The following is a 23,692-nucleotide window of genomic DNA, read 5'->3' on the forward strand; positions in this document are numbered from 1 at the left end:
ACACACACACACACACACACACACACACACACACACACACACACACACACACACACACACACACTACCCCCTCCCTCTCTTTTGCTCTATCTCCCACTCACTCTCTCCCCCTCCTTCTCTTGCTTTCTGTCTTTCTCCTCTCTCTCACTCTCTCCCCCTCTCTCCCTCTCTCTGTTTCATATCTATCAGTCTTCATGTCTTCTTTTTTTTCCCCTTCCAACTGAGAGTGGAGAAGGCTCTGAAGGAAATGTCCTAACCCAACCATTGTTATTCTGATGCAAAGGCTTAGGGTTCTTCCCACAATCCTTTGCGAAGACAAGGTGTGTTCGAAAGGGACCTGAAATTTAAGGGTCTCCAACTGGCCGCTCATTACACCAGTGAAGGTGCTTTTGTCAGCCCTTGAAATTGATTCTCCTTTTTTTTGTGGTGTTGGTTGGATTTCTGAGAAGCATCACAGCAGTTGAGGCTGGCAGATAAGCTAACCTGAAAACCTTGATGTAATGAGCAGGGGTTGGACTCATGTTGGTGGCTTGGCGTGAACTCTGACCTCTGTGAGCAAAAACAAGGGTTGTTTACGTGTGTGTGTGTGTGTGTGTGTGTGTGTGTGTGTGTGTGTGTGTGTGTGTGTGTGTGTGTGTGTGTGTGTGTGTGTGTGGCCTTGCTTTTTCTGGATCCTTGTAAGTTTCGTCCGGTTAGTGCAGAGACCAGAGTGATCCACTATTGGCTGGAGCACACAGGAAGTGCTGCGGACAGTCTGCGGATGTGAACTTCCTGGTTGGACCCAGCTCTCCTTTGTGCTCCCTATTATTGTAGAGAGTGCAAAGGAAGGAAGCAAGGCTCTCGCGAGCTCGCACAGATCTACCCTTATCTCCCCCATCTCATGCGCTCACTGCTGGATCCAGAGGACGAGGCGAAGCAAGGCGTAGTCAGAATGCAGCTCTCCCTCTCACTGTCTCTCGCTCTCTTTCTCTGCTTCTCTCTGTCTCTCTCTGTCTCTCTCAGTGGCTAATGTTCTTGACTTGTAAGGAGAAGGAAACAACACATCATCACGCATGCGTGTGTGTGTGTGTGTGTGTATTTAGTGTGTGTTCTCTTGACATTGCAACAAGGGAGATTGATGTTACATAGCATCACATGCTTCGCCTGGGCAGGAAAAAAAACACCACCTTTTCCATTTCTTCTTTGTTTTCTTTTGCTGCTTGACCTTCATCACACCCAGCGAAATGTGCATCAGATGCCAGCATTGGAGCCACCTTAGAGATGGGGTTGTGAGACTGGGACTGTGTGGAGTTGAGTTGACTTAGTCACTGACTGAGTGCTTTTGTGTGTTTCAGCAGGCGGAACAGCAGCAGCAGCAGCAGCAGCAGGAAGAGGAGCAGGAGCAGGAGCAGGAGCGGGAGAGACCTTCAGTCTGCAGCCCGTCTGAAGTGATGGAGTCGGGGCCTGAGCAGGTCCAGCAGCCCCCTAAGGCCCAGCCGGTGGACGTGGGCACCCAGACGGACCCGGTGGTGGTGCTGTCGCTAGCCCAAGCCGCCGTGCTGGGCCTAATCTCCCAAAACGAGATCTTCGGCGCCACCATCGCCCCCAACGGCTTCTACACCGGCGAGCTTCGCGAGCATGTTTTGCTCTCTTCTCCTCCGCCACCGCCGCACCACCAACACCACCCACACCAACAACACCACCACCATCATCACCACCACCTGTCCCTGCCCCCACCCCCGTCCGAGGCCCTGGAGTACGAGTACGCTGCCGAGAGCACCCTGATCGGCGCCAATGGGGACTACCTGGCCCTTCCGCCGGGTGGATCTGAGGAGAGAGGCCCGCGGAGACGCCCGGGACCACGGGGCAGGATGCGCCGACCCCGCGGTGACAGCGAGGTCGAGGGGGCCGGGGGTGACCCTGAGGACCAGGAGCCGGCCAACAAGATCCAGATCCGCCACGCCCACACCCCAATCAGCGTGAAGGGAGAGGGGCCCGAGCACATGGCACTGCCAGCTTGCGCGGGAGGGAGCCCAGGCAGAGGCGATCAGCCCATGGACCTGGCGCCCCAGAGAAGGCCCCTGAAGGAGGAGTCGTGCCGCAGGGACTGCTCTGACTGTGTGAGGGGGGGAGGAGGCAGCAGCAGCAGCAGCAGCAGTGGTGGTGGTGGTGCTGCTGGTGGTGGAGGCAGGAGGGAGATGGAACCGCGGTCCAATCCGGGACGCCCTGCCGAGCCTGGCAGAGGGGCACGTGAGCGCCAGGAGGGGGCACGCGTGGGTAAGGTTGAGGAGATGGACGAGGGCACCGAGGAGGATCAGGAGGACATAGAGGATGAGCGCAGGCCCAGATCGCTCCTGAAGAGCCCGGGACAGGAGAACGAAGACGAGGAGGCCGCAGTCGCCGGCAAGGTCGAAGAGGATGAGGAGCAGGAGCAGAGCCACGCGCTGCGGCGCTATTATGAGTCCAGCGTGGTGGGCTACGAGGCGGCCGAGATGGGCCTGCAGGGGGACTACGAGGAGGGGGGGCCTGGGGGTGCGTCGGCGCAGGCTGCCGCCATGCTGTGGGCGGACCATCCGGACGGCGAGGCCTCCCTGGGCCGGCGTATGCAGATCGACCGATTGGACATCAATGTGCAGATCGACGAGTCTTACTGCGTGGACGTGGGCGAGGGCCTGAAGCGCTGGAAATGCCGCCTGTGCGAGAAGTCGTACACGTCCAAGTACAACCTGGTGACGCACATCCTGGGCCACAACGGCATCAAGCCGCACGAGTGCCTGCACTGCGGCAAGCTCTTTAAGCAGCCCAGCCACCTGCAGACTCACCTGCTGACGCACCAGGGCACGCGGCCGCACAAGTGCACCGTCTGCAAGAAGGCCTTCACGCAGACCAGCCACCTGAAGCGCCACATGCTGCAGCACAGCGACGTCAAGCCCTACAGCTGCCGCTTCTGCTCGCGCGGTTTCGCCTACCCCAGCGAGCTGCGGACGCACGAGGCCAAGCACGAGAACGGCCACTGCCACGTGTGCACGCAGTGCGGCCTGGAGTTCCCCACGCACGCTCACCTGAAGCGGCACCAGGCCAGCCACCAGGGGCCCGCCACCTTCCAGTGCCCCGAGTGCCACAAGTCGTTTGCCTACCGCAGCCAGCTGCAGAACCACCTGATGAAACACCAGAACGTGCGACCGTACGTCTGCTCCGAGTGCGGCATGGAGTTCGTCCAGATCCACCACCTGCGCCAGCACGCGCTCACGCACAAGGTACTCGCACAGCAGGCCGCCGCCGTCGCCGCCGCCACCGCCGCCGCCGCCGAGCACAAGGTACTGAAACCCCTCTTCCCGCACGGCCTCACCCCCCTGCCTCCCAGCACCCCCCTCACCCTCCAAAAACCTCCCACGACCTCCACCATCACCTCCTCATGTTTGTGAAATGACACATTTTTTTTTTTGCCCCATGTCAATATATATTTTTAAAGCTCCTGAATGCTAAAAGCCTTCATGATCTCTCCCACGAGTTTTCACCCCCTCCCCTCCCTCCGTAGACTCTCCAGCCGCGGCAGGACTGTGCTGCTGCGTGACCTCGTCTCTCGAGAGCGTAGTGGTGATTAGCCTCATGATAGGGCGCCCGTTGCGGCACTCCGCGGGTGAGCGAGCACTCTAATGAGAGCGCCGTGCCTCTCACTCACAGAACAGGTTCCAGAGCAAACACATGCAAACACACACACACACACACACACACACACACACACACACACACACACACACACACGTATACACATAGCCAGACGTATACAAACGTCCTTAATAACAAACATAGAAACACATTCTCAAACAGCCATACAAACACAGAAACACGTACACATGAACACACACATACATATACCTACACACAAAGACGCACACACACACACACAGGCCTCAGCTCCAGCCTGGCTCCTGCCTGACCTGACTCCTCCCACCTGCCCTGGAGCCATCCTATCATCTTTCCACCTAAGGGAGTGGCCCCCTTCCTGCATGTGCTTTTTTGTCTTTCTTTTTTGTCTTTCTTTTTCTTTTTCTTTCATTTTTTTTTTTTGTGCGGTGAAGTGTCATTCCATAACCAATACCACTGCACCTTCCCCTCCCTGCTCTCAACTCCCTGAGTGGCTGAGGCCATGGTGATTCATCCCGCCGCTCTCTCTTATGACTTCAGACTCGGTAAATAAAGTGTGTCGCAGGTTAACTGCATAATAAATAACAACATTGGCACTCATCTTCAGGGTATAGATGAGCCCACTTTGTCACTGGTTACAGCATAGTGATAGCCGACTCTCTCTTTCTCTCTGTGTGTGTGTGTGTGTGTGCGTGCGCGCGCGCATGTCGCTTTTTGTGTGTCTGTGTGTGTGTGCGCGTGCCGCTGTTGGGGTGTGTGTGTGTGTGTGTGAGCATTACCAGCCTGCTCTTGAGTATATTGTGAGGAACAGATTGTGCTGATGAGGGGTTAGCCACAGGGGGCTGTCAGTGTGTACAATTAGCATCATAAATGTCTTCCTTTTTCCAAGTGGTTAATTGCACTGGAATTGGAAACTGGGATTAAGATAGATGGTAGCGGGGTATTGTATGTTTTGAAATAGCCCTTAAAAGTTATATTTATTAACATGTAGAGAGATGGACGAATGGATAGGTAAATATTTACTTTTTTTTCCCTTTGTATGGAATCAAATGTACCAAAGAGGAGATTGTAGGAGTCAGGTATATTAATATTAGTAAATATTAATAATATTTCAAATGCAGCAAAAACTGATCCCACTTGAATCCCACCTGCTGACTTGGTTAGTCTGATCATTCAGCTGTGTGTTTGTGTGTTGGTGTGTGTTGGTGTGTGTCGGTGTGTGTGTGTGTGTGTGTGTGTGTGTGTGTGTGTGTGTGTGTGTGTGACTCCCCACTTCCCTTAGCTAGAGATGTGGCTCCCTCCATTGCAAAGTTCAGAGGAGCCGCATGGTGGAGCTGCAGCGTTCTAACTGTTTGAGTGTGTGAGAGTGTGTGTGTGTGTGTAAGACCCATCCCTGCAGCACTCCGATAACTTACAGTGTACTCTTTTTTGCAAAAGTGTGTTTGTGTGTGTGCAATTCTCTGTTTGCTTGTCCTTGTTCTATAGATTGCGGTGTCTATGGCAACCAACCCTGTTTCCTTCCTTTTTCTTTTCCTCCTCTCCATTTCATTTCATTCCACTAGTGGCTTATTTGGCCCTCTGGCTACTACAGCCTGCACATGATTGTGGGAGAATATGTAGACATAAAATGATAAGCTGGGAAGAAATAGTCACAACATTTTTTTAGTAATAATTTAATAACAATGTGGGTCTATTGGGGAAAAAAAAATTAAAACATGCTCCTAACCTCTGTGTCTTTTGTCTTTTGTGCTTGTGTGTGTGTGTTACGCGTGCAGGGCATGAAAGAGTTTAAGTGTGAGGTGTGTGCGAGGGAGTTCACCCTCTCGGCCAACCTGAAGCGCCACATGCTCATCCACACCAGCGTGAGGCCCTTCCAGTGCCACGTCTGCTTCAAGACCTTCGTACAGAAGCAGACCCTCAAGACTCACATGATCGTGCACCTGCCCGTCAAGCCTTTCAAGTGCAAGGTAGTCCAAGTCCAGGCAGCCTCTGTCAGCCATCTTGTTTCTTTCTCCCATTCTCTCTTTGTTTTCACTGTAACTGTAACATCCCAATCCTATCCAAGAGAAAGGTAGCTGGTTGCGTCTGTCCTTTCTCCCTCTTACCTGTTAGCATGTGATGAGGCTCATTCCATCACTCTCACTCTCTCTCTCTCTCTCTCTCTCTGCTGAATCAGTCCATCCTTTTCTCCATCCACTCTGCTTTTAACCCTTTTGAGGTTACAATAGTAATGGAAAACTTCCTTTCACTTTCTTCCTCACACACCTTCTCGTCTGACACCCATGCCTCTGAGTCTTAGTACAGGTGTGAAAATCTGTGTGTGTGTGTGTGTCTAACCGTGTTCTTGTATTTGTTTGTTCGCAGGTGTGCGGCAAGTCTTTCAACCGAATGTACAACCTCCTGGGACACATGCACCTTCACGCCGGCAGCAAGCCCTTCAAGTGTCCTTACTGCTCCAGCAAATTCAACCTGAAGGGCAACCTGAGTCGCCACATGAAAGTCAAGCATGGAATCCTGGACGGCTCGCCCGATGGACAAGGTGAGCGCGAAGAGCCACAGCAGGGGAGGGTAGTAGCCAGCGCTAGCCTGGTGCTCGCCTCCAGCGCTGTTGACTGATGTTTGTTTTAAGACACCCAGATATTTCAGCCAGCGGCTCTTAGCCGCATCCACTCTTAAGGTTTCTGTTGCAGCTCTGCATCAGTACCAGACCATTTCCGGGTTTTTTTGGGGGGGCCGGATGATTTTGTTAAATACTTGAGCAGTGGGAGGACTAGGTATGTCTCAGTGATGTGTGGGCACACGTCAGCACCTGAATGGAAATGTGCTGTTGTGTGGGCACGAGTCTGAAGTAACCGCTTTTCTCTAGTCCTATTGGACTGGCATAAAAGATCATAAGAGATCTTAAGAGATCTTTCCAGCCAGCGCACTATGACCTCTAACAGGTTCCATTAGATCAGCTCATCTCATGATTTGACATCATAATAAGATGTGTGTATATATATATATATATATATATATATATATATATATATATATATATATATATATATATATTATACAGACATTAATATATGTATAGATTTAGTTTATATAGTATATACAGAGAACATTTTATAGTGGGTTGTATTTTGAGGTTGTTGTTAATTGCATGTGTGTCAATATAAGTGATTTTTGATTCCTAACACAATACGTCTTACACCTGTTGCTGGTAAATTCATGGAAACTTGGCGTTATGGCATGTGTATATACACATTACACACTTAAATTGGCGCCTTTGACAAGTGTGCTTAGATTGTACTTGGCCTCACTGTATGATTGTGCTTGCCAAATGAGTGAATGTTATGAGCATTGACACTCCCTTTGATATGGCACTCCACTTGGAGAGATGCCATGCCAGGCCACAGGCCAATTGACTGTTCTGGTTGAGTAGGGTACTAATAGCACAAAGGTCATGAGTGTGATTGCCAAGGAGCACACATGCTGATAACATAGATATCCTACCTATACTGCCAGTCACTTGCCTCTGCCAAATGAATGACCGTAAATGGTAACGTTCTGTATGTTTTTCTTCAGAACCTCTGCCTGAGATGGAAAGTCAGGAGGACTACGATGAGGAGGCCTTTGAGTTCAGCGAGCGGGAGAACCTGGCCAGCAACAACGCACAAGACCTCAGCAAGCTGGCCGAGATGGCCTACTACAGCTATGGCAAGGCTGCTGCGCGCTACTCCATGCCCTGAGCCACACACCCTCGTCTCCTTCAAAGAGTATGATCTAGGTCAATTTGAGGGAAATGTTTGTTTGTTTGTTTGTTAATGGGACCGTCTTGGTCCCTTGCACTGGAGGACAGAAAAACCTGTGAAATTTTAGTTTGGGTTTTTTTTCTTCTTTTTTTTTCTGGATTGCCAACGATTTGTCATATCACCTTTCATATGTCATTATTAAGCCTCCCATCTGGAAGGACTGTTATGTGTAAAAACGTTTGAAATCCGCCCCCCCCCCCCCCCCCCAAGAGTCATGTTGAAGTCCTCGGCAAAAGCAGTTTAATTGCAGAGTATTCCTGAGGCTAATGCAGACTATGTGTAGTGAAACATGTACAGCCATCCTGAGGCACTTAACAGACGGACAATCCACGGCTCTATCCAAGAGAGGTCTATTGGGAAGCCAGTCAAGTCCTCCCATCCATGGGCATTTGGTTCTGTTTTGTTTTTTATTTAATTTTTTTTTCCATATTAAAGCACATTATTAAATGAGTCAGTGGCACCCCTTCATGTCCTCTGCAGTGTTCAGCACAGTGAGTTGCTTGGACATACCAAAGCTGACTAAACGAAAATGGTCTCTTATGTTTTGTTTTTACTATTTTTACCCCCACTTTTGCTTTAAAGTTTTTTTTCCTTCTTTTAATTTTTTCCCACTCAATCTCTGTCTGACACACTGTGATTATCGTTAAAAATGACATTTTCTGCAGCTATTCCGTAAACCTTTTGAGGAAACAAAAAGCATGTATTTTTTGGATATGTAAACTCGGTGAACTGTATGTTTCTGCTTTCGGTGTGTTTTATGAGTGACTTCTTCCAGTGCCTGGCTCGCTCTCTCTGGGTGCTAGCCCAGAGTCCTGCTTTGTTTGTGTCGCATCACCCCCATGGCCTTGTGAAACCACTGTGCAGTTCCTCCCACTATCACCATTTAACGGAACAGAGAGGAGCCAGTCCTCCTGGAAACTGTCCAAGTTGGAAAATTACGAATTACGATTCTAGAATAATTGGAATGGCCGGCCAAATGGTGGGAACAGTTTAATCATGCTTTCATTTCCTTGGAGTATTTTTTTTTTTTCATTCATTTCATCTACAGCATATTATTTTTTCTTTCTAACAAAACTTCGGTATCATTGCGACTGTTTTGAATTCCATTGAAGGTTTTTTTTTTTTGTATACGATGTTTAAATCTGAATGTGTTCCATATTTTCCACCTCTTTTCCACCTCTCCCTGGACTTATCCACCAGTAGACCAAAGAGTCTGACCGCTATTTCTCCATGTTACCAATCCCATCTGCCTGAGAAAGAAAAGAGGGGAGAGAGAGGCCTCCTATATTATTAACACTCCTGGTTGCCTGCCTGTCCTTTCCAGATTTTTGAGCTTAGCTCTTCTGTAGCCGACTGTCAGCCAGGCTTCTAATATTTCATTTTTAATGAGGTAGAAGATCTTGCAGGCAAATAGACTGATTGACTGACTGACTTGACTGACTGACTGCTGCCAGCGCCTACCTCTCTCCTGTCTGGCGCGAGCGGCTGCCATTACCTAGCCTCCGCATCCACCACCCCACCTCCTGTCTTTCCATTCTTAACCTTCATGCGACATAAAATCTTAAAATAACAACACACGCCACTTCTAGAACCCCCCCCATTTTTTTTCTTTCTTCCCCTTTCTTTTACAGAGGATGAACCCCCTGAAAAGAACTGCCCTGAAAACTTTGGACAGAAATATTAACTGCCCTTGTGTGTGCGTACGAGAGTGTGCCATCCATCACGGTGGCACAACGGTGTGAAGTGATGAACGACAGGCTGCAGACATGTGACAGGGCCATAGACCCAACAGAGAATGATTGGGGGAAATGTACAATGTATTCTTCAGCTCCTCCACCCTCTCTGCTTAAGCTTTATGCTCAACATCGGCTGCCAGTGAGGCATCCATGCAAAGAATTGAGAAAATAATGTGGATTATAGTACAAAAAGAAAAAAAAAAGCCAAACGTGAATTTCATTTCCATTGCAGCTATAGTTTTATATTTTGTTTAGATATGGAAAAGCTTTTCTTTTTTTGCACATTGATGTGAATATGCTGTTGATAGAATTCTATGTTAAATGTTGTGTTTCAAACAATATTGTAAATTAATACATTTATTTACCTTAAGAAAAAAATCTGGTGTCCAAGTGTTGATTGATGAGACAGAGATGGAAATAGATCCAAACTTCTAAGAAGATTTATTAGACAGGTTTTTGAAAAGGCCCATAAAATGGATCATGGTAATATACAGTATGAGGCTACGGTACAGTACTTCATCTTACAAAAATAAAGAACCTTGGAAATCCAGGGAAGGTCAAATGACAGGCACTTGATAGGGGAAACAGCAGGAACTTTTTCCCCCTCTTCACAACACACTATTGACTACTTTTAGCTTCTCGCTTCAGCACATAATGTATGTGGTTTTCATGACCTTTTAAGTTAAAATGAGGTACAAAAGATGAAATGAAAATGACACCACTGTCAATTCTTCTCTGCTTCACTAGTCCTTCATTTGCCCAGTGCCTTGTCCAGGTTGGCCCTGATGGCATCCAGGAAGTCTGTGGTGTTCACAAAGTGCTCATTCAGCTTCACTCTAGAAAAAAAACAGAGGAGATCCAGTCAGGTTCACATTGATGCGTTCTAATCAACATGAAAAATAAAAAACATTTGCTGATAACCATTTATAAAACACATTTTGTTCAATACAGTTAATGTTTTTGCAACTTCACTTTCAAACGAACACATTTTTCTGTTGAACAAGTTCTGGTGTAATGAAGTTGACCATCTGATCAGTTCTAGATGATACAATAGTTGAGATGCGGAAGGTTGCCTATGTATTAACCTAGTGTACTTTGCCAAGAAGTGGGTTGAACAGTCAAGTAGGTCAAGTGCAGCTAGCAAAGTTCACCACCATAGCTTACCTTACTGGGTCTAATAATGTACCCTAGCATACTGCCTACTAACAAAACATATTGAAGTTGGTAAGCATGGAGAATATTTGAAGAGTAAGCGCCTATCTAGTTGGCTGTATGTTCAAAGCCTTATCAAAATTCAGTCAAGTAGCCTAGTCTGACCTAACACCTCCTGAAATGCATCCTTCCTTGTACTTTCTGTTCCCACGGACAAACTGGTCAAATATACATTTGTTTTTTTGCAGCATCTTGTGATAAGCCATGTAATCGTTTTACTAGAACAGTGAGCTAAAGAAGAGCACTGCCAAACACATCGAGAACAAAACTTCAACAACCCAAACCGGTAACTAGCATTCCAAATTACACTGGAACTGACCAGTTGGGAGTAAAAATGTGTACACTTTTGTTAGATATACTGTATATAAAAAAAAAATACAACCAATATCTGTCCATTATGTGAAAGGAGATTCAAGTACATTTCAAACAGACCTGTCTAAAATACAAGGAGAGTTTGATGTGGCGTTACTCACTTGGACAGACCATGAATGCACCCTGCAAGATCCTTGGTCATGACACCGCTCTCAACGGTGTCCACACAGACCTTTTCAAGGGTCTGGGAGAACCTGCAGGCCAGAAACAAAAACAATTTAAATAAAAATAAAAAAGCAGCTGAGTAGAAGGAAAGAGTGAAAATGACTCACTAATCAGAGCCTCATATCTGAAGCTACTATAAAACACAAGGCTAGTAGCAGGGTTTGTAACTGCAAGGGTTGACAAACATGTCTCTGGATATGACCCTTCTCAAGTCTAGCAGTTTCCACACAAAGATAACCATGTAATTAATCTGCACACGTACTTGATGAGGTCAGGGTTTCCGTCAAGTTTGCCACGGTGCTCCAGGCCCCTGGTCCAGGCAAAGATGCTGGCAATGGGGTTGGTGCTGGTTGGATTTCCCTTTAGAGTGGAGGAGACAAAGGAGACACTCATTAACATTAGAATACAAGACAATTACCCTCTGAAAAACAGATGTTCTTTACGGTGCCATTGGCTCCATGGGGGACAGGAAATGTAGAGGGGGGATTTTCAATCAGTGAGAATGCAAAGGAGGAGACAGTGAAAAACTACATACTCAAATGTCCCAAACATCTCGAACATTCAGAAAGGCTAATAAACACGCTTTCTAAAGTGGTCAATTGGCAGCGAAACTGTCATTTATTTAGGAAAAATGTAACTAGGTGTGACTCTGCTAAAGGGTGCCTTTTGTACCTGTACTCTAACCAGAAGAAAAACATTCTGCAGTACTCAAACAGAAGCATATGTTGCTTAGTAAAGAAAGCCATGACAACAGCTCAGCAACAAAGAACAGACTTGCATTTACTCTACTGGCCACTAGATGTCAGCACTCTCCAACAACACTCTCCTGTCCACACAATGTTCATTTCAGTCTACCCACAGCATGATCTATAATTACATAATTTCCTCCACAATGCTGGAACTAAACACCAGTGCCATGGAGGACGAAGACTTCAATGGCATTCTGTGGAGTTCGCCAATAATTTGCCAAAGATGAACAAACCATGATTCTAGAGAAGCTTAAAACATTTTTAATTCAACAGCTCATCCATACAAACATGCACTATTGCAGCACGCACAAAGAATATCTAAAACCATTTCCTCAGGGGATTTTTCTTAAAGCAACATAATGCAGGTTAGTGTTTAGTACATGTTAATAACTGATATTTGCTGGTGTTTGCCAGGTAAGACTGTTGGGTGTTAGCCTGCTAGTTTAAGAATACAGAAACTCTGGACTGCCTCTTTAAAAAAGCAGCAGGGGCAGCAGCTCACCTTCTGGTGCTCACGGTAGTGCCTGGTGACTGTGCCATGGGCTGCCTCAGCCTCAATGGTCTTGCCATCAGGGCATACCAGCACAGACGTCATCAGGCCCAGAGAGCCAAAGCCTGGCAAGACAGAGGGAGAGGCAGTGCAACTGGTCAGACATACATTAGCTAAACAGCGTAGTGTCTGTACACATACAAAAACGATTGTTCTGTGGTCACAGATTTTCAACAAATAAAGTAGCGATACAAAACTATTTCTAACAGATAAATTGTTCATTTCAAATATCGTCTATCGTATTACTAAAAGACTAATCGGTTCCCTTGTTTGTATACACGTGCTTAAGAAAATAGCAGTCAGCTTTCCATTTCAGTCCCATTAAATTGATACTGACTGAAAAAATAAGCACGCTGTGTAGGCGATGACCATAATGGTGTACCGGCCATAATGATATGAGCCCACATTTTCTTACCCTGAGCCAGAATGTCAGACTGCACGTCTCCATCGTAGTTCTTGCAGGCCCACACAAAGGCACCGGATGACTTCAGCACCTGGGCTACCATGTCGTCGATGAGCCTGTGCTCGTACCAGATCTTCAGCTTGTCAAAGTCGGGCTTGTAATTCCTGCAGAGGAGCCGTGCAAAACCCAACATAGGTGTGTCAGTTAGCGGTGCAAAGCTAATCTTGGTCTCCTTTGCATAGAGGCAGAAGATTAACACCCAGTTAAAGGTTCACTGAGCAGTTTAATCTTTGACCTTCTAGGCGTCTAGGAAGAAGTGAACACACACATCTTGCTCTGTTTACAATCATTGGCAAATCCCTTGTGACACAACCTTGAGCTAGAGGTTATGCCACTGGAAAACCAAGGAATGCTATGGTTGAATTATTAAAGGCGATTGAAAAGGTGCTGCATCACAGAGCAACAATCTAACTGCTGACAGACTGGAGTCCACTATGAGACTGCCTAAAGAGGTTCATTAGACTCACTTTTGGAAGATGTCCTCGAAGATGTCCTTGAAGCGGCCATCGTAGGCTTTGAGGATGGTGTTCTTGGTGCTCATGTAAAGGGGCCACTTCTTCGCGATGGCATACTGAAAGCAGCTGTGAGCAAAGCCAGTGATGGACTAGAAATACAGAGAGAAAGACAACACACATAATTTAGTAATCCAGCAACATTGGGATACACTGTGCTACATTTAACCTTTTGACTTCTATTTTTGGCTATTGTCTTTTACTTTTTAGTGTTTCCTGTTAACTCATATTGTTTTTAGGCATCTATATTCGTATGGTGGTCAACTTGTTTGACTGGAAAGCACTTTGGGTCAGCAGTGCTTTATAAATAAACTACACTGAGAGGAGGGGATGGGGGGAAAATGCGATCAGACGATAGACATCTTTACACCATACACAGTGCTCCTTTTGTTTACAGTAGACAACTCTCCCTGGCCTCCAAAGGACCCAGCTGAGACAACCCGTATGCTGTAAACCCAAACAGTTTCAGGACAGTAAACAGAAGGCAGTAAGAAGTCAGGATTCAAAGCCAGTCGATACACCTCACATCTTTAAAAACTCACTCACCTTTCCAGTCAGAGCAAGACAGAAAAGAAAGAAAAGGGGGGGGGGTTGTGTTTTCTGTCCTGGTGCTCATCAAAAGGAGAACCCCTTTTCATACTGCTACAGTCTTATCAGGCACCTTTTCATGTCTCGTCTGTCAAAAATGGCGGGGGGGGGGAGGACGGGGGGCAGGGACCAGGAATGGTAATACCAGAGAACTTGAAGGAGTAGAATGAACGTTCCTGTTCATCATGACAGCCCAGAACAGGAAGTAAATGAACTGATCATCCCATAACTGTTTAATAAATGAAGGGCATAAGATGCGTCCATGTGTACGCTCACAGTAGCAAGACATCAAGGTCCCTACTGAAGTAGGACATTCTGTACACAGAAGAACATCACTCACTGGACTTCTACTCCTTGGATGTTCTCTGGTTTTAACCATCATCTCAACTGCATAGCCAAAATGGAGGTTTCCCCCTCACCTCGTCTGTGTTGTACATGCCCATTCCACAGCCGCCGCCGGGGAAGTTGTACACCTCCCACTCCTTTCCCTTGCTTCCATCAGTAGGAGTGAAAGTCATCATAAACTTTCCTGGCTTGTCGACGACAAAGTCTGTTGCTTTGTACTGTAAAGGCAAAGGGAGATGTGTTGCATAAGAAAAGAAACAGCAATTAGGAATGATATCATTTTAGAGTACACCCGCTGCACTGCAGAGGAGCAGACCTGGTCGCCGAAGGCATGTCTGCCAATGGTGATGGCTTGCGTCCAACCAGTAACGAGCCTGGGAATGTTCTTACAAATGATTGGCTCACGGAAGACAGTGCCACCCAGGATATTCCTGATGGTTCCATTGGGGCTCTTCCACATACTCTTGAGGTTGAATTCTGTGAGGGAGACAAACTGGGTTAAGACTAGCGTACAAGTACAACAGTACAAGTAACAGTACAAGGCGACTAACCTACATGCTTTCACAATGTAATCTTGAGTTACAAAGGGTTAATGAATGTAATGCTTTGCAAGAACATTTAGTTCTCCCAAATAATGATCATTAATCTGATAATGATCCTGTTATACTGATTATAGTGGCAAAGGTAAAAGCATTTCTTGGATATTCAGACAAACTTGCGCGTGCACACACACACACACACACACACACACACACACTCCCAGTGTACCTTCAACCCTTTGTTCATCAGGAGTGATGGTGGCACATTTAACAGCAACACTGTATTTCAGAGTGGCCAAAGCGGAGTCGATGGTGACCTGGTCGTCTGTCTGGTCGCGGTAGGGAAGACCAAGGTCATAGTACTTCAGCTCCACATCAACATTGGAGAGGATGAGCTGTAGGACCACAAAGCACAATAAGAGGGTGATGACAACCATATGAAAACCACATAAATGTACCACAAAATAGCAACAATCTTAAGAGCATTTGGCCAGAACCACAGAGCTGGAATGGATTTCTACTAAAACGTCTTTCATCCCAGCAAGCTAGCGTTGAAAACTGCCTTAGTTTTCCTTGAACCACAAACCCAGACACGACACCCTAAATTACAGAAGCCTGGGCTGCAATTAGCTCTAACTGTTGTGGGGTGGTCTGAGACTTTTGCTCCCAAAAATGTCACAGCGCTGGGAGAAGCAAAACACTCCCCCATTATGTCCTGATCCTGCCCCGACAGCCGAAATTCTAAGATATTATAGTGTTCTAGGGCTGTTACTAACGGCTATTTTTCTATCAGTTAATCTATCAATATTTAACCGAATAGTCAAATAATCTAAATGATATATTTTTTTTAAATCAAATAGAGTATTTTATTTCAGTTCCTTTTATTTTGACAACAACAAACCGTATGTAAACACAGGTTTACATAATAAATTGCAAAACTGTAAGTTTAAACTGGCATTTCCAGCATGATCAAAATAAACAAAAAGAGGCTTATAATTAAAGTCAGTAGTGCAACATGTTAAGAGTGTAATAGACAACGGTGTTCAGCTCAAATACAGCTCCGTTAGACATGTGTTGTAATGTAAGAATGTCCGCATGTTCTGGATTTAGGCTCTCTCTTTTCATGCAAACTATGCTTCCAGCTGTGGAGAAGAGATGCCCGGACTGTCTTGATGTGGCAGGTACACACAAAAAAGACTTTGCAAGAACAGCCAGATGTTGTGCCTCATTTCCTTTCCACCACAGCAGAGGATCTGTACCTTTAAGCAGAGGCTGTCCCCCAAAATACCTAAGGATCTCTCCTCTCACTGAATGACATCTGCCTTGTTCTCACGCTCATTCTGGCTGGATGTTTCTTTTGAGTCTGACCCAAGTAACGCGTCAGCAAAGACAAACCTCTACTCTGTAACACATGGGCCTCTGTGGTATGCTGCTGTTGCTGATTCTCTGTAAATGTCCTTTTGGTACAAAAGCTTGCACATTCACAATTTCAGTCTGCGAGACCTCAGATCCAAGGCAGCTGCAATTAAACTGGTGGTTGTAGCAGCATCTTTGTAGGCCATCTCAGCCTCCCACCTTGTTGCGATTTTCTGGGCTGCAGCAGCTTAAAATGACCACATGTGGGTGTTAAAGGCTGCATTCTGTGTGGACTTTATCAGTCCTTTAATGGGTGTAGGTAGAGAGGAGAGGGTCACATATGACTCCCACAAAGATAGAACAAGGAAAGGTCAAGGAAATGCTTTGATGTTTGTGTAAAGTCTGGGTCTGACAGACATGCTGTAACAGGCCACCTCAATAGATTTTTTTCTGTCTACATGAACTCAAGACAAAACAGGATTCAAAAATAGGTTTTCTTTATAAAAAACTATACGTCGTTCCCTAGCAACTTTCTCATATCGCCCAGCCCTAGGCTACAAATACAAGTTTTAGTATTTACAACCAGCAATACCAAGAAAGGTCAGTAGGTGGCAACGGCACTCTTATCTGACTATAATAAATACGGTGCTACGGTGCTTGGTATAGCATGTAACATAATTAAATCTCCACTGGGAACAGTCATAAAGATGGTTTCAATATTGATTTTGACTATATTGCTAAATCAATACATAGGCTACAAGATGTCACAATCACTGTATTTCTAAATGAAATGTAGTAATTAAAATAGATTTCTAACGGACTCACCAATTTATCAGATTAATCATAGCTCAGTTCAGCTCAGTATAGTATTCATAAAATGAGATTTGATTAGCAACATCACAGTTGCTACAGGGAGAACAACACATCGGGACGGCATGCAAAACGAAACTGTCAAAGGACGGGAGTGCAACAAGACGACGGAAGTACAGTTTACAGTAGTCGTCATAGACAGTAGGCCTAGACTATGTTTGTCAACACCGGTGAAAACCCATTGATTATGTGTGCTTGTGATGTGTAGTCTTTGTCCTAATGTAACTTATTTAAATACACCGACATCGCTCGACCACAAGTGTAATTAGTTGCTTTTTATCTACAGTTTACCAGTAGCATTAATGTGACAACATTGAGAACAGGCAACTGCTCAAACATGTCTAATGAAGGATCCAGTCAACAACAGACCAATGGAATTGATCAATGACTGATCTACCAGAAAGAACCTCTACCGGTACTGTCGCAACTCTATGGTAACTCCAGATAAGTGCTGGCGGTTGAGTGACAGCAGACGAAACACAAATTAAAATTTTTAATTAGTTTGTGAGCATTTTTCATATTGTTCAAAAACAAAAACTTGAATTAATCTAATGTATTGGATATATCACTGAACCTTACGTAGTGGTATTGAGGAAAAACATTTGCTATTTGAACTGAAGCGTTATAGAAATAAAAAAAGGTAAATTCAAAGATAAGCCTAATGTAAAAAATTGCGTCGGTTTAAATTTGGCGACCATTTTCAGCGCCGATTTCATCGATTGTGCCGACCTATCGCGGCAGCCCTATAGCATTCTCTAGCACACAATGATTATAGATAAACTCATCCTGTTTAATCGAGAGGCAGCTCACTGGCAGCACCCAAGAAACGTCATGTCCTGCCAGGACTCACCACCTGCTCTCCACTCTAGAGCCTTGATCCTGTCAGCGCAGGCCCTCACGCCCCTGCCATCCTCTACTCGACCTGCCCCTCCCGCTCGATATGGATATATAATCACCCTGCGTAGAGATGCTCATGCTCTCTCACTCCTTCTCTCCAGCTATGATCTACGTGACAGTCAAAGTGTACAAAAATAGATTCACAGGCTAGATACACCCACCCCCCCCTCCCTCCCCCAACCACCCCAGAGCCATCAAACACAGTTTACCACCATATCTTTCTCTCTGTCATTTATGTATCTCCCTCCACCTGCTTCTCTCTCTCCTAAACCTTTGCCTGCCTGCCCCCCTGCACCCCCCCAGCACACACACACACACACCGCTGTTCGTTGTTGGGTTCCTCACCTTCTCTTTGATGAACTCCCAGATGATCCTGGTCATCTCATCTCCGTCCATCTCCACCACCGGCTGGGCGACCTTGATGCGTTTTTTGTCGCCATCTGTGAAAAAGTTCAGTCAAGTCAATCACAAAACAATTTTCACCTTTCACCTGGTTATGTATTGGACACCTATGGACGCTTATAAAAAGATCTAGGCAAACACTTCCAGGAATAGTGACAAGGCCCCTCTGGGAGCAAATAGCCCTAAATTAAGACAAAGTGACAACGACGGGAATCTGAAGCACTCATGTGCAGTGACTACACAATGTCCCCTTGATAAGCACCTTCGACAGCAATAGAAAATACCATGCAATGCACCCTTCTCTGCAACACAGCAAGTTTGCCACTGGAGCACTGCAAATAAACGTAGTTTTGTCTTCTGTAGACTGTTCTGTCCTGTTATTTGTTGTGTCCGCATCTCCAAGGGCATGTTCTAGTAAGCCTGGAGGATTTTCCGAAACCCAGAGAAATCTGTTTAGCATGTCAAGTTGTCATTCTCTTCCTCCATTTTGTCACGCCGTTCCTCAGTCTCTTTTTCGGTCTCCCCCTAACACACTTTGCCCTCATTCTTTCTTTGACTCCCTGCCTTGCTGTCTCACACTCTCTCTTTTCCTGCTCCTTCTCGCATTCCTCCCACACATTTGCCCCTTTACCTCTTTCTCTCTGTACCCCCCCCCCTTCACACATTCTCCACTCTCCTCTCCCCCTTTCATTCCCTTTTCTCTCACTCCCTCAATCCTCTCCCTGTCTCACCCACACTCCCAGCAGGCCTGTGTGCATTTGGTGGGGGGGGGGGGGGGGCAGAGGGAGTCAAGTGACTTTCTGATCTTACTGCCATGCTGAACTCCACTGATTCTGAGAGAGCGGTGAGAAGGAGCTGAAATTGGGAAGGTTGGAATAATATTTTTAAAATATTTAAAATATTTTTTAAATATTAAAATATATTACTTTGTGTTGACCAAAACGCTTTGAGATATTCACGCCGGTCACTTAAATGGCATCAGCCTCTGCAAAAGCACACCGAAGAGAGCAGTGTCAGAAATCAAAACCAGCATGAACAAAGTTTCCAGTCTAAACAAAGCTTAAAGGTTGAGACACTGACAAGTCTTGGTAAGGCGACTGTTCTTCTCTTTGGTTCGTTTTGCTTTCATGATATTAAAATATTTTTCAGCCATCTTGCCTCACCAGCTAGGCTACGTGACGCACAACACTATATTAAGACCAGAGACAGACAGACTCTCTCCACACTCCTCATCATAGACCATTTCAGGTCAACTGCAGAACTATGTTTAAAACGTAGTGCACCATGGGAAGGAATCTTATACAAAAGCTGATCGGCATGAATTTGGGAAAAAAAGGGGAAAAAGCTTAGAAGCCTCTATCCTCCAGCAGAGTGGAGCCCCCCTCAGCAATCAAACAGAGAGGACGGTCAGAGGGTGGGGGAGGGGCAGACAGCTGAGATATTATGTAAGCATGCCACCACATTCTCCCCTTTCCAACCACAAACAGACCCTGCTTTCAATACAGCAGATCAAGCTCGAAAAAGTAAAATCGACATGCCGGCAGAATTGGCACATGCTGAGGTTCACAGCAAGTACCGACATGAATCTGTAGGGGCCTATGAAACCTGTTACATTTTTTTGCCATGATTCCGCATTTTCCGTTTTAGGACATACGTTTCTGTGCTTTTAGACACATTTGTATCTGTCTAGGGAGATCCAATGGTGTAATAGGGTAGGGAGTGTAGGGTAGCAATGTTTGTGTAACCCTGAAGACTACAAATACAGTTTAATTTACTATCGAACTAAATTATTTTATAGAATGAGAAAGAATAATTGTGAAACTACTTAAGGGGAGATTACCTTCCGTTCTCCGCTTGCAAGACTTGTGCTGAGTCAGTAAGCCTCTTGGGTTCTGAGTCTACATGGTCACTGTAAGTCATTGTAAGTTAATATTCAGATGCTGCCCCAATGGTCAGTTTTAGTCTCCTGTGTCAGTCTACCAGGGATATGTCCTGTTTGGTTCACAATGCATAGGGATGTGTCAGTTCGCCATCAATGTGACAAACTCAAACCACCGCGAGAGGTTCATATAATGACATTCACCAAGTTGTTGTTTCATTAACTTTGGCTAGTTGTCTCAGGCACATCAAAGAGGCCACTCACACGGGCAAAAATGCTGCCTATAACGCTATCGAATGTATATCTCTTCAGCCATCTTATTAAAAAATGTCAAATACCGGGCTTAATTGTAATTTCAGTTTTCCTTACTGAAAATCAAATGTTCTGCATTGCCCTAAATCTGATACTTTCACTTCACGGAAAAATCTTCCGAGATACCGCGACCCATCCCTTTTCATTTTAAAATTATTTTGAAATCAACACAGATGTCCATTCAACTTGAACTCCATTCATGTTTCTCCCATGGCAGAACTCCAAGCCTGAACCCTCCCAACTGGCACATCTAACCCTGGTTTGATACAGGTACAGAGTGCTCAAAGTGCTGGATGACCTACAACACCACACAATGCCTCTAGCTCTATAGCCAAAAACAAAACAAAAAGTAAAATAATGTGTAATGGTTGTCTAGAAGACAGCTCAAATGAGGAAACCATTATCTTAAGTCCGGTCGGTACGGTTAACAAGACATCATGGACGTTTATACAATGCAAAACCACCCTAAAGGTTTTATTTGCAAATGATAGTCTTATCTTTGTCAACTCAACAATGCAACCTGGCAAGCACATGACCTATGCCTGAATTCCAGTATTCAAGGACAAAGGAGGCATGAACCTCCTCAACCTTCTCAAGCACAATGCTGTAAGATCACAAGATACCCGGCAGTGATCACGGCAATCCACTTGCGATAACTGACAACAAAAATGACAACAGTGCAGACTTCCACTCATTTTCATTTCATTACAAAAGATCAGACAGCTCATGTTATTACATGAAATCATATCAGACTGAAAAACCTCAATCACCCTCCAATCTGGTAAACCAAAATTCTAAAGGTATAACATCATCTGCTCAAGTATATGGGACACGAGCCAGGAGCGGAACTTCCTATAATGCTTATTAATTTGCTATCAGTTACTCAAGCACGTGAGGCGCACCAATCACAGCTGCCAATCTCTATTTAGAGAATGCCAACAGGAAAGCCCAGGTAAATATTCTAAACTCGCCAAGCAACCATTGTAGTGGATTTCCCTTCATGTTTGTGCAGGCCACAACCATAAAGAATGCCAACAGGAGTTCACAGCTCCAGTTACAAGCTGTAAAATCTCTTGGCAGACGACTAGCCGGCCCTTGTGACTGGAATAAGAGGGAGAGCAAAGAAGCCAGACAACTTTTCCAGGTAGTCATTATGGAAGGTCAGTCACTACTAGAGTGCAGGGCACAGACTGATACCTACACTTTTCATCTAGCATATAAATGACATGACAGAAGTTTTAGGAGTACTGAAAGCATGTGTTAACACTGTACCACTGTTGATAAGTGTTATGTTCTTAAAGACAATTACTTCTTCAGTCCCATAATTGATCTTTTTAGACGTGTACTCAGTAATCACAACAAAGATTGTGTCCATGTGCGGGAGATTGTTTTAACTGCTGTTGATCTCTTAATCCATGAAAAATCCCTATAACCACATGAACTCTGTAGACTAGAGGACAGTTAGGCCTACAAACTACACCAGTCGCACAGTGTGACTTCTGTTGGCAAGACATTAATAACTCATAAGCAGCTGCATGCAGCTTCCCAATGACGCGAGGGAGCGGAAAAAATCCATGTCCTTCAATCGACCGACTTGCTCAAACAAAGATCAAGACTGAACACAAAGGACACAGCACCAACTTACTGCACTAACACAGGACTATTGTCATGTTGCCCATTATACGTCGATACTTTTCTTTTCCAACACTTTTATATAAAATATTCATACTAAGATAAATTAAGTTATGAACCTGTCTGCAATAACTCCAAAGTCCAACAGGTGTGACATGTTGAGTTAGATATATTGTAGTGTAGTCAGACATAAACTTTTGAAACAAACGTTATTTAAAAAAAGGAAAATTACTTAGTTACGGGTAATTAGTCTACAGAAATGTGTACTGCTTAACTCAAGGCATCAACTTCTTCAAATGGTCTTGTTGTCAGCTGGCTGACCTTGATGTTAGGAGCGACGAAAATGCTACCAAGTCAAACGATACTGAAAACGTTAGCTAGCTAATACAATACTACAGAACAGTTAGCAAGTTCAATATGCATTGTCTTATTTTTACCGAAACTTTCGGTTTCAGTTTAATACAGCAACTCTTAGTGACTGTCTTTCATGGAATAACGCAAGGCCATACATTCATATGCTGTACATAACTGTACTAGTACTGATAAAACTGCTGACTGTCATGATATCGTCAGCGACAACCATTTGTTGAGTTCACACGCCAAAAATCCATATTGGTTGGCATCCACCGAGAAAGGTTGACTGAAATGTGAACGTCGTTTTTCCATAGCAGTCAACACGTACACTTGAGTATTACTTTGCAATCAAACCAGTGCTGCTATCCTACATAATCCAAGACAAATATCGCACATTTTCGGAAGAGATAGATAGGAAACAAAGAAAGGGTTCCAGGCGAGAGTGAGGCTCGCTTTCTCCAACTGCCCATGGATAGCTCTAGTTAACGGAGTTTCTGGGTCAGGCCGCTAGTGAATCGCCAATGTATTAAGCCATTTAAACTTACTTATGCAAAATGATAACATTGTAATATACATGTACTAATCAACCTGATAACGTTGGCTACAAATATGCATCCGATGTAGTATGCAGGAAATACAATGTGAGAATTCGACAATTAACGTTAGAAAGCGTTACATTAATTACATCACCTAATGGACTTATTTAATTTAACGTTAACTTTTCCTAGAAAAAATGCATAGCTTATTAAATAGCACTAGTTGAAAACTGAAGTCGTTAACGTTAGCTACCGTTAAGCGTCAACATTTAACTTACAGTTTCTCTGTTGCAAACTCTGGCAAGTTGCAGGAGCAAGAACGGCTGGATTTTTAGACAAAGTGGCAGCAGACTTTGAAAGGGAGCTGAGGACCTTCAAGTAACCTGCCATGTTTCGCCCAAAACACTTGTAGCTGCTGCTCGACTATACACCGGACGCAGGAAGGGTCGAATGAATTGCCGCGTCGAACGAAATGCTCCGTACGTCCCGCCCAGCTTCTATGCTTGCCCTGACGTCAGAGTGAATGGCAGAGGAGGAGTGTTTAACGTTCGATTCGCTGCCAACTCATCGATGAATTTTCATTTACCTGTATTGCAAATTCACGACTGTCAACATAGTGTGCAAGTGTGCATTTCAGTAAACATAAGGAGATGTAGTGTCACAGATATTGTTTTATAGTTATCACCAACAACAGTAGTTTACACAGACAATGCTTGAACCATGTTTATCCTGCATTTTTGTCTGCTGATATGTCCCTGCAAATGTTGCTTTTTGGGCTATGTCTTTAGTGTACATT

The 23,692-nt window shown here is 45.1% G+C and overlaps 2 protein-coding genes across 5 annotated transcripts in view; one reads left to right on the forward strand and one right to left on the reverse strand.

Annotated features, from left to right (window-relative positions):
* The window catches only part of znf710a (zinc finger protein 710a), an 11,797-nt gene extending 1,714 nt beyond the window's left edge, over nt 1-10,083 (forward strand). For 2 of the 4 annotated variants that reach the window (XM_031564439.2, XM_031564442.2), the window contains exons 2-5: nt 1,335-3,296; nt 5,403-5,594; nt 5,992-6,166; nt 7,201-10,083. In XM_031564439.2, the coding sequence (XP_031420299.1) occupies nt 1,335-3,296; nt 5,403-5,594; nt 5,992-6,166; nt 7,201-7,364 (2,493 nt within the window). In that variant the 3' untranslated portion in view covers nt 7,365-10,083. The remainder of the gene's footprint in view (nt 1-1,334; nt 3,297-5,402; nt 5,595-5,991; nt 6,167-7,200) is intronic. The other 2 variants (XM_031564440.2, XM_031564441.2) reach the window with 2 other exon arrangements.
* Nucleotides 9,582-23,397, reverse strand: idh2 (isocitrate dehydrogenase (NADP(+)) 2). The gene is made up of 11 exons (XM_012833616.3): nt 23,175-23,397; nt 18,127-18,221; nt 14,888-15,053; nt 14,436-14,596; nt 14,194-14,337; nt 13,142-13,278; nt 12,627-12,778; nt 12,164-12,276; nt 11,175-11,272; nt 10,849-10,941; nt 9,582-9,999 (listed from the first exon to the last, which is right to left on the reverse strand). The coding sequence occupies exons 1-11, from the start codon at nt 23,284-23,286 to the stop codon at nt 9,915-9,917; spliced, it is 1,356 nt and encodes a 451-aa protein (XP_012689070.1). The 5' UTR covers nt 23,287-23,397; the 3' UTR covers nt 9,582-9,914.
* Nucleotides 23,398-23,692: the final 295 nt, after the last annotated feature.

This window comes from Clupea harengus, chromosome 3 (assembly GCF_900700415.2).
Source record: "Clupea harengus chromosome 3, Ch_v2.0.2, whole genome shotgun sequence".
NCBI classification, from domain to species: domain Eukaryota; kingdom Metazoa; phylum Chordata; class Actinopteri; order Clupeiformes; family Clupeidae; genus Clupea; species Clupea harengus.

Bases quoted from the DNA above. Each gene is read 5' to 3' on its own strand.
- idh2 (XM_012833616.3), bottom strand. From the start codon at position 23,286: ATGGCAGGTTACTTGAAGGTCCTCAGCTCCCTTTCAAAGTCTGCTGCC. The intron at 14,338-14,435 runs GTCTGCTCCTCT...TTGCCTTTACAG, and splicing joins GACATGCCTTCGGCGACCAG to TACAAAGCAACAGACTTTGT. The intron at 10,000-10,848 runs GTGAGTAACGCC...TTTTTTTTCTAG, and splicing joins TGCATTCATGGTCTGTCCAA to AGTGAAGCTGAATGAGCACT.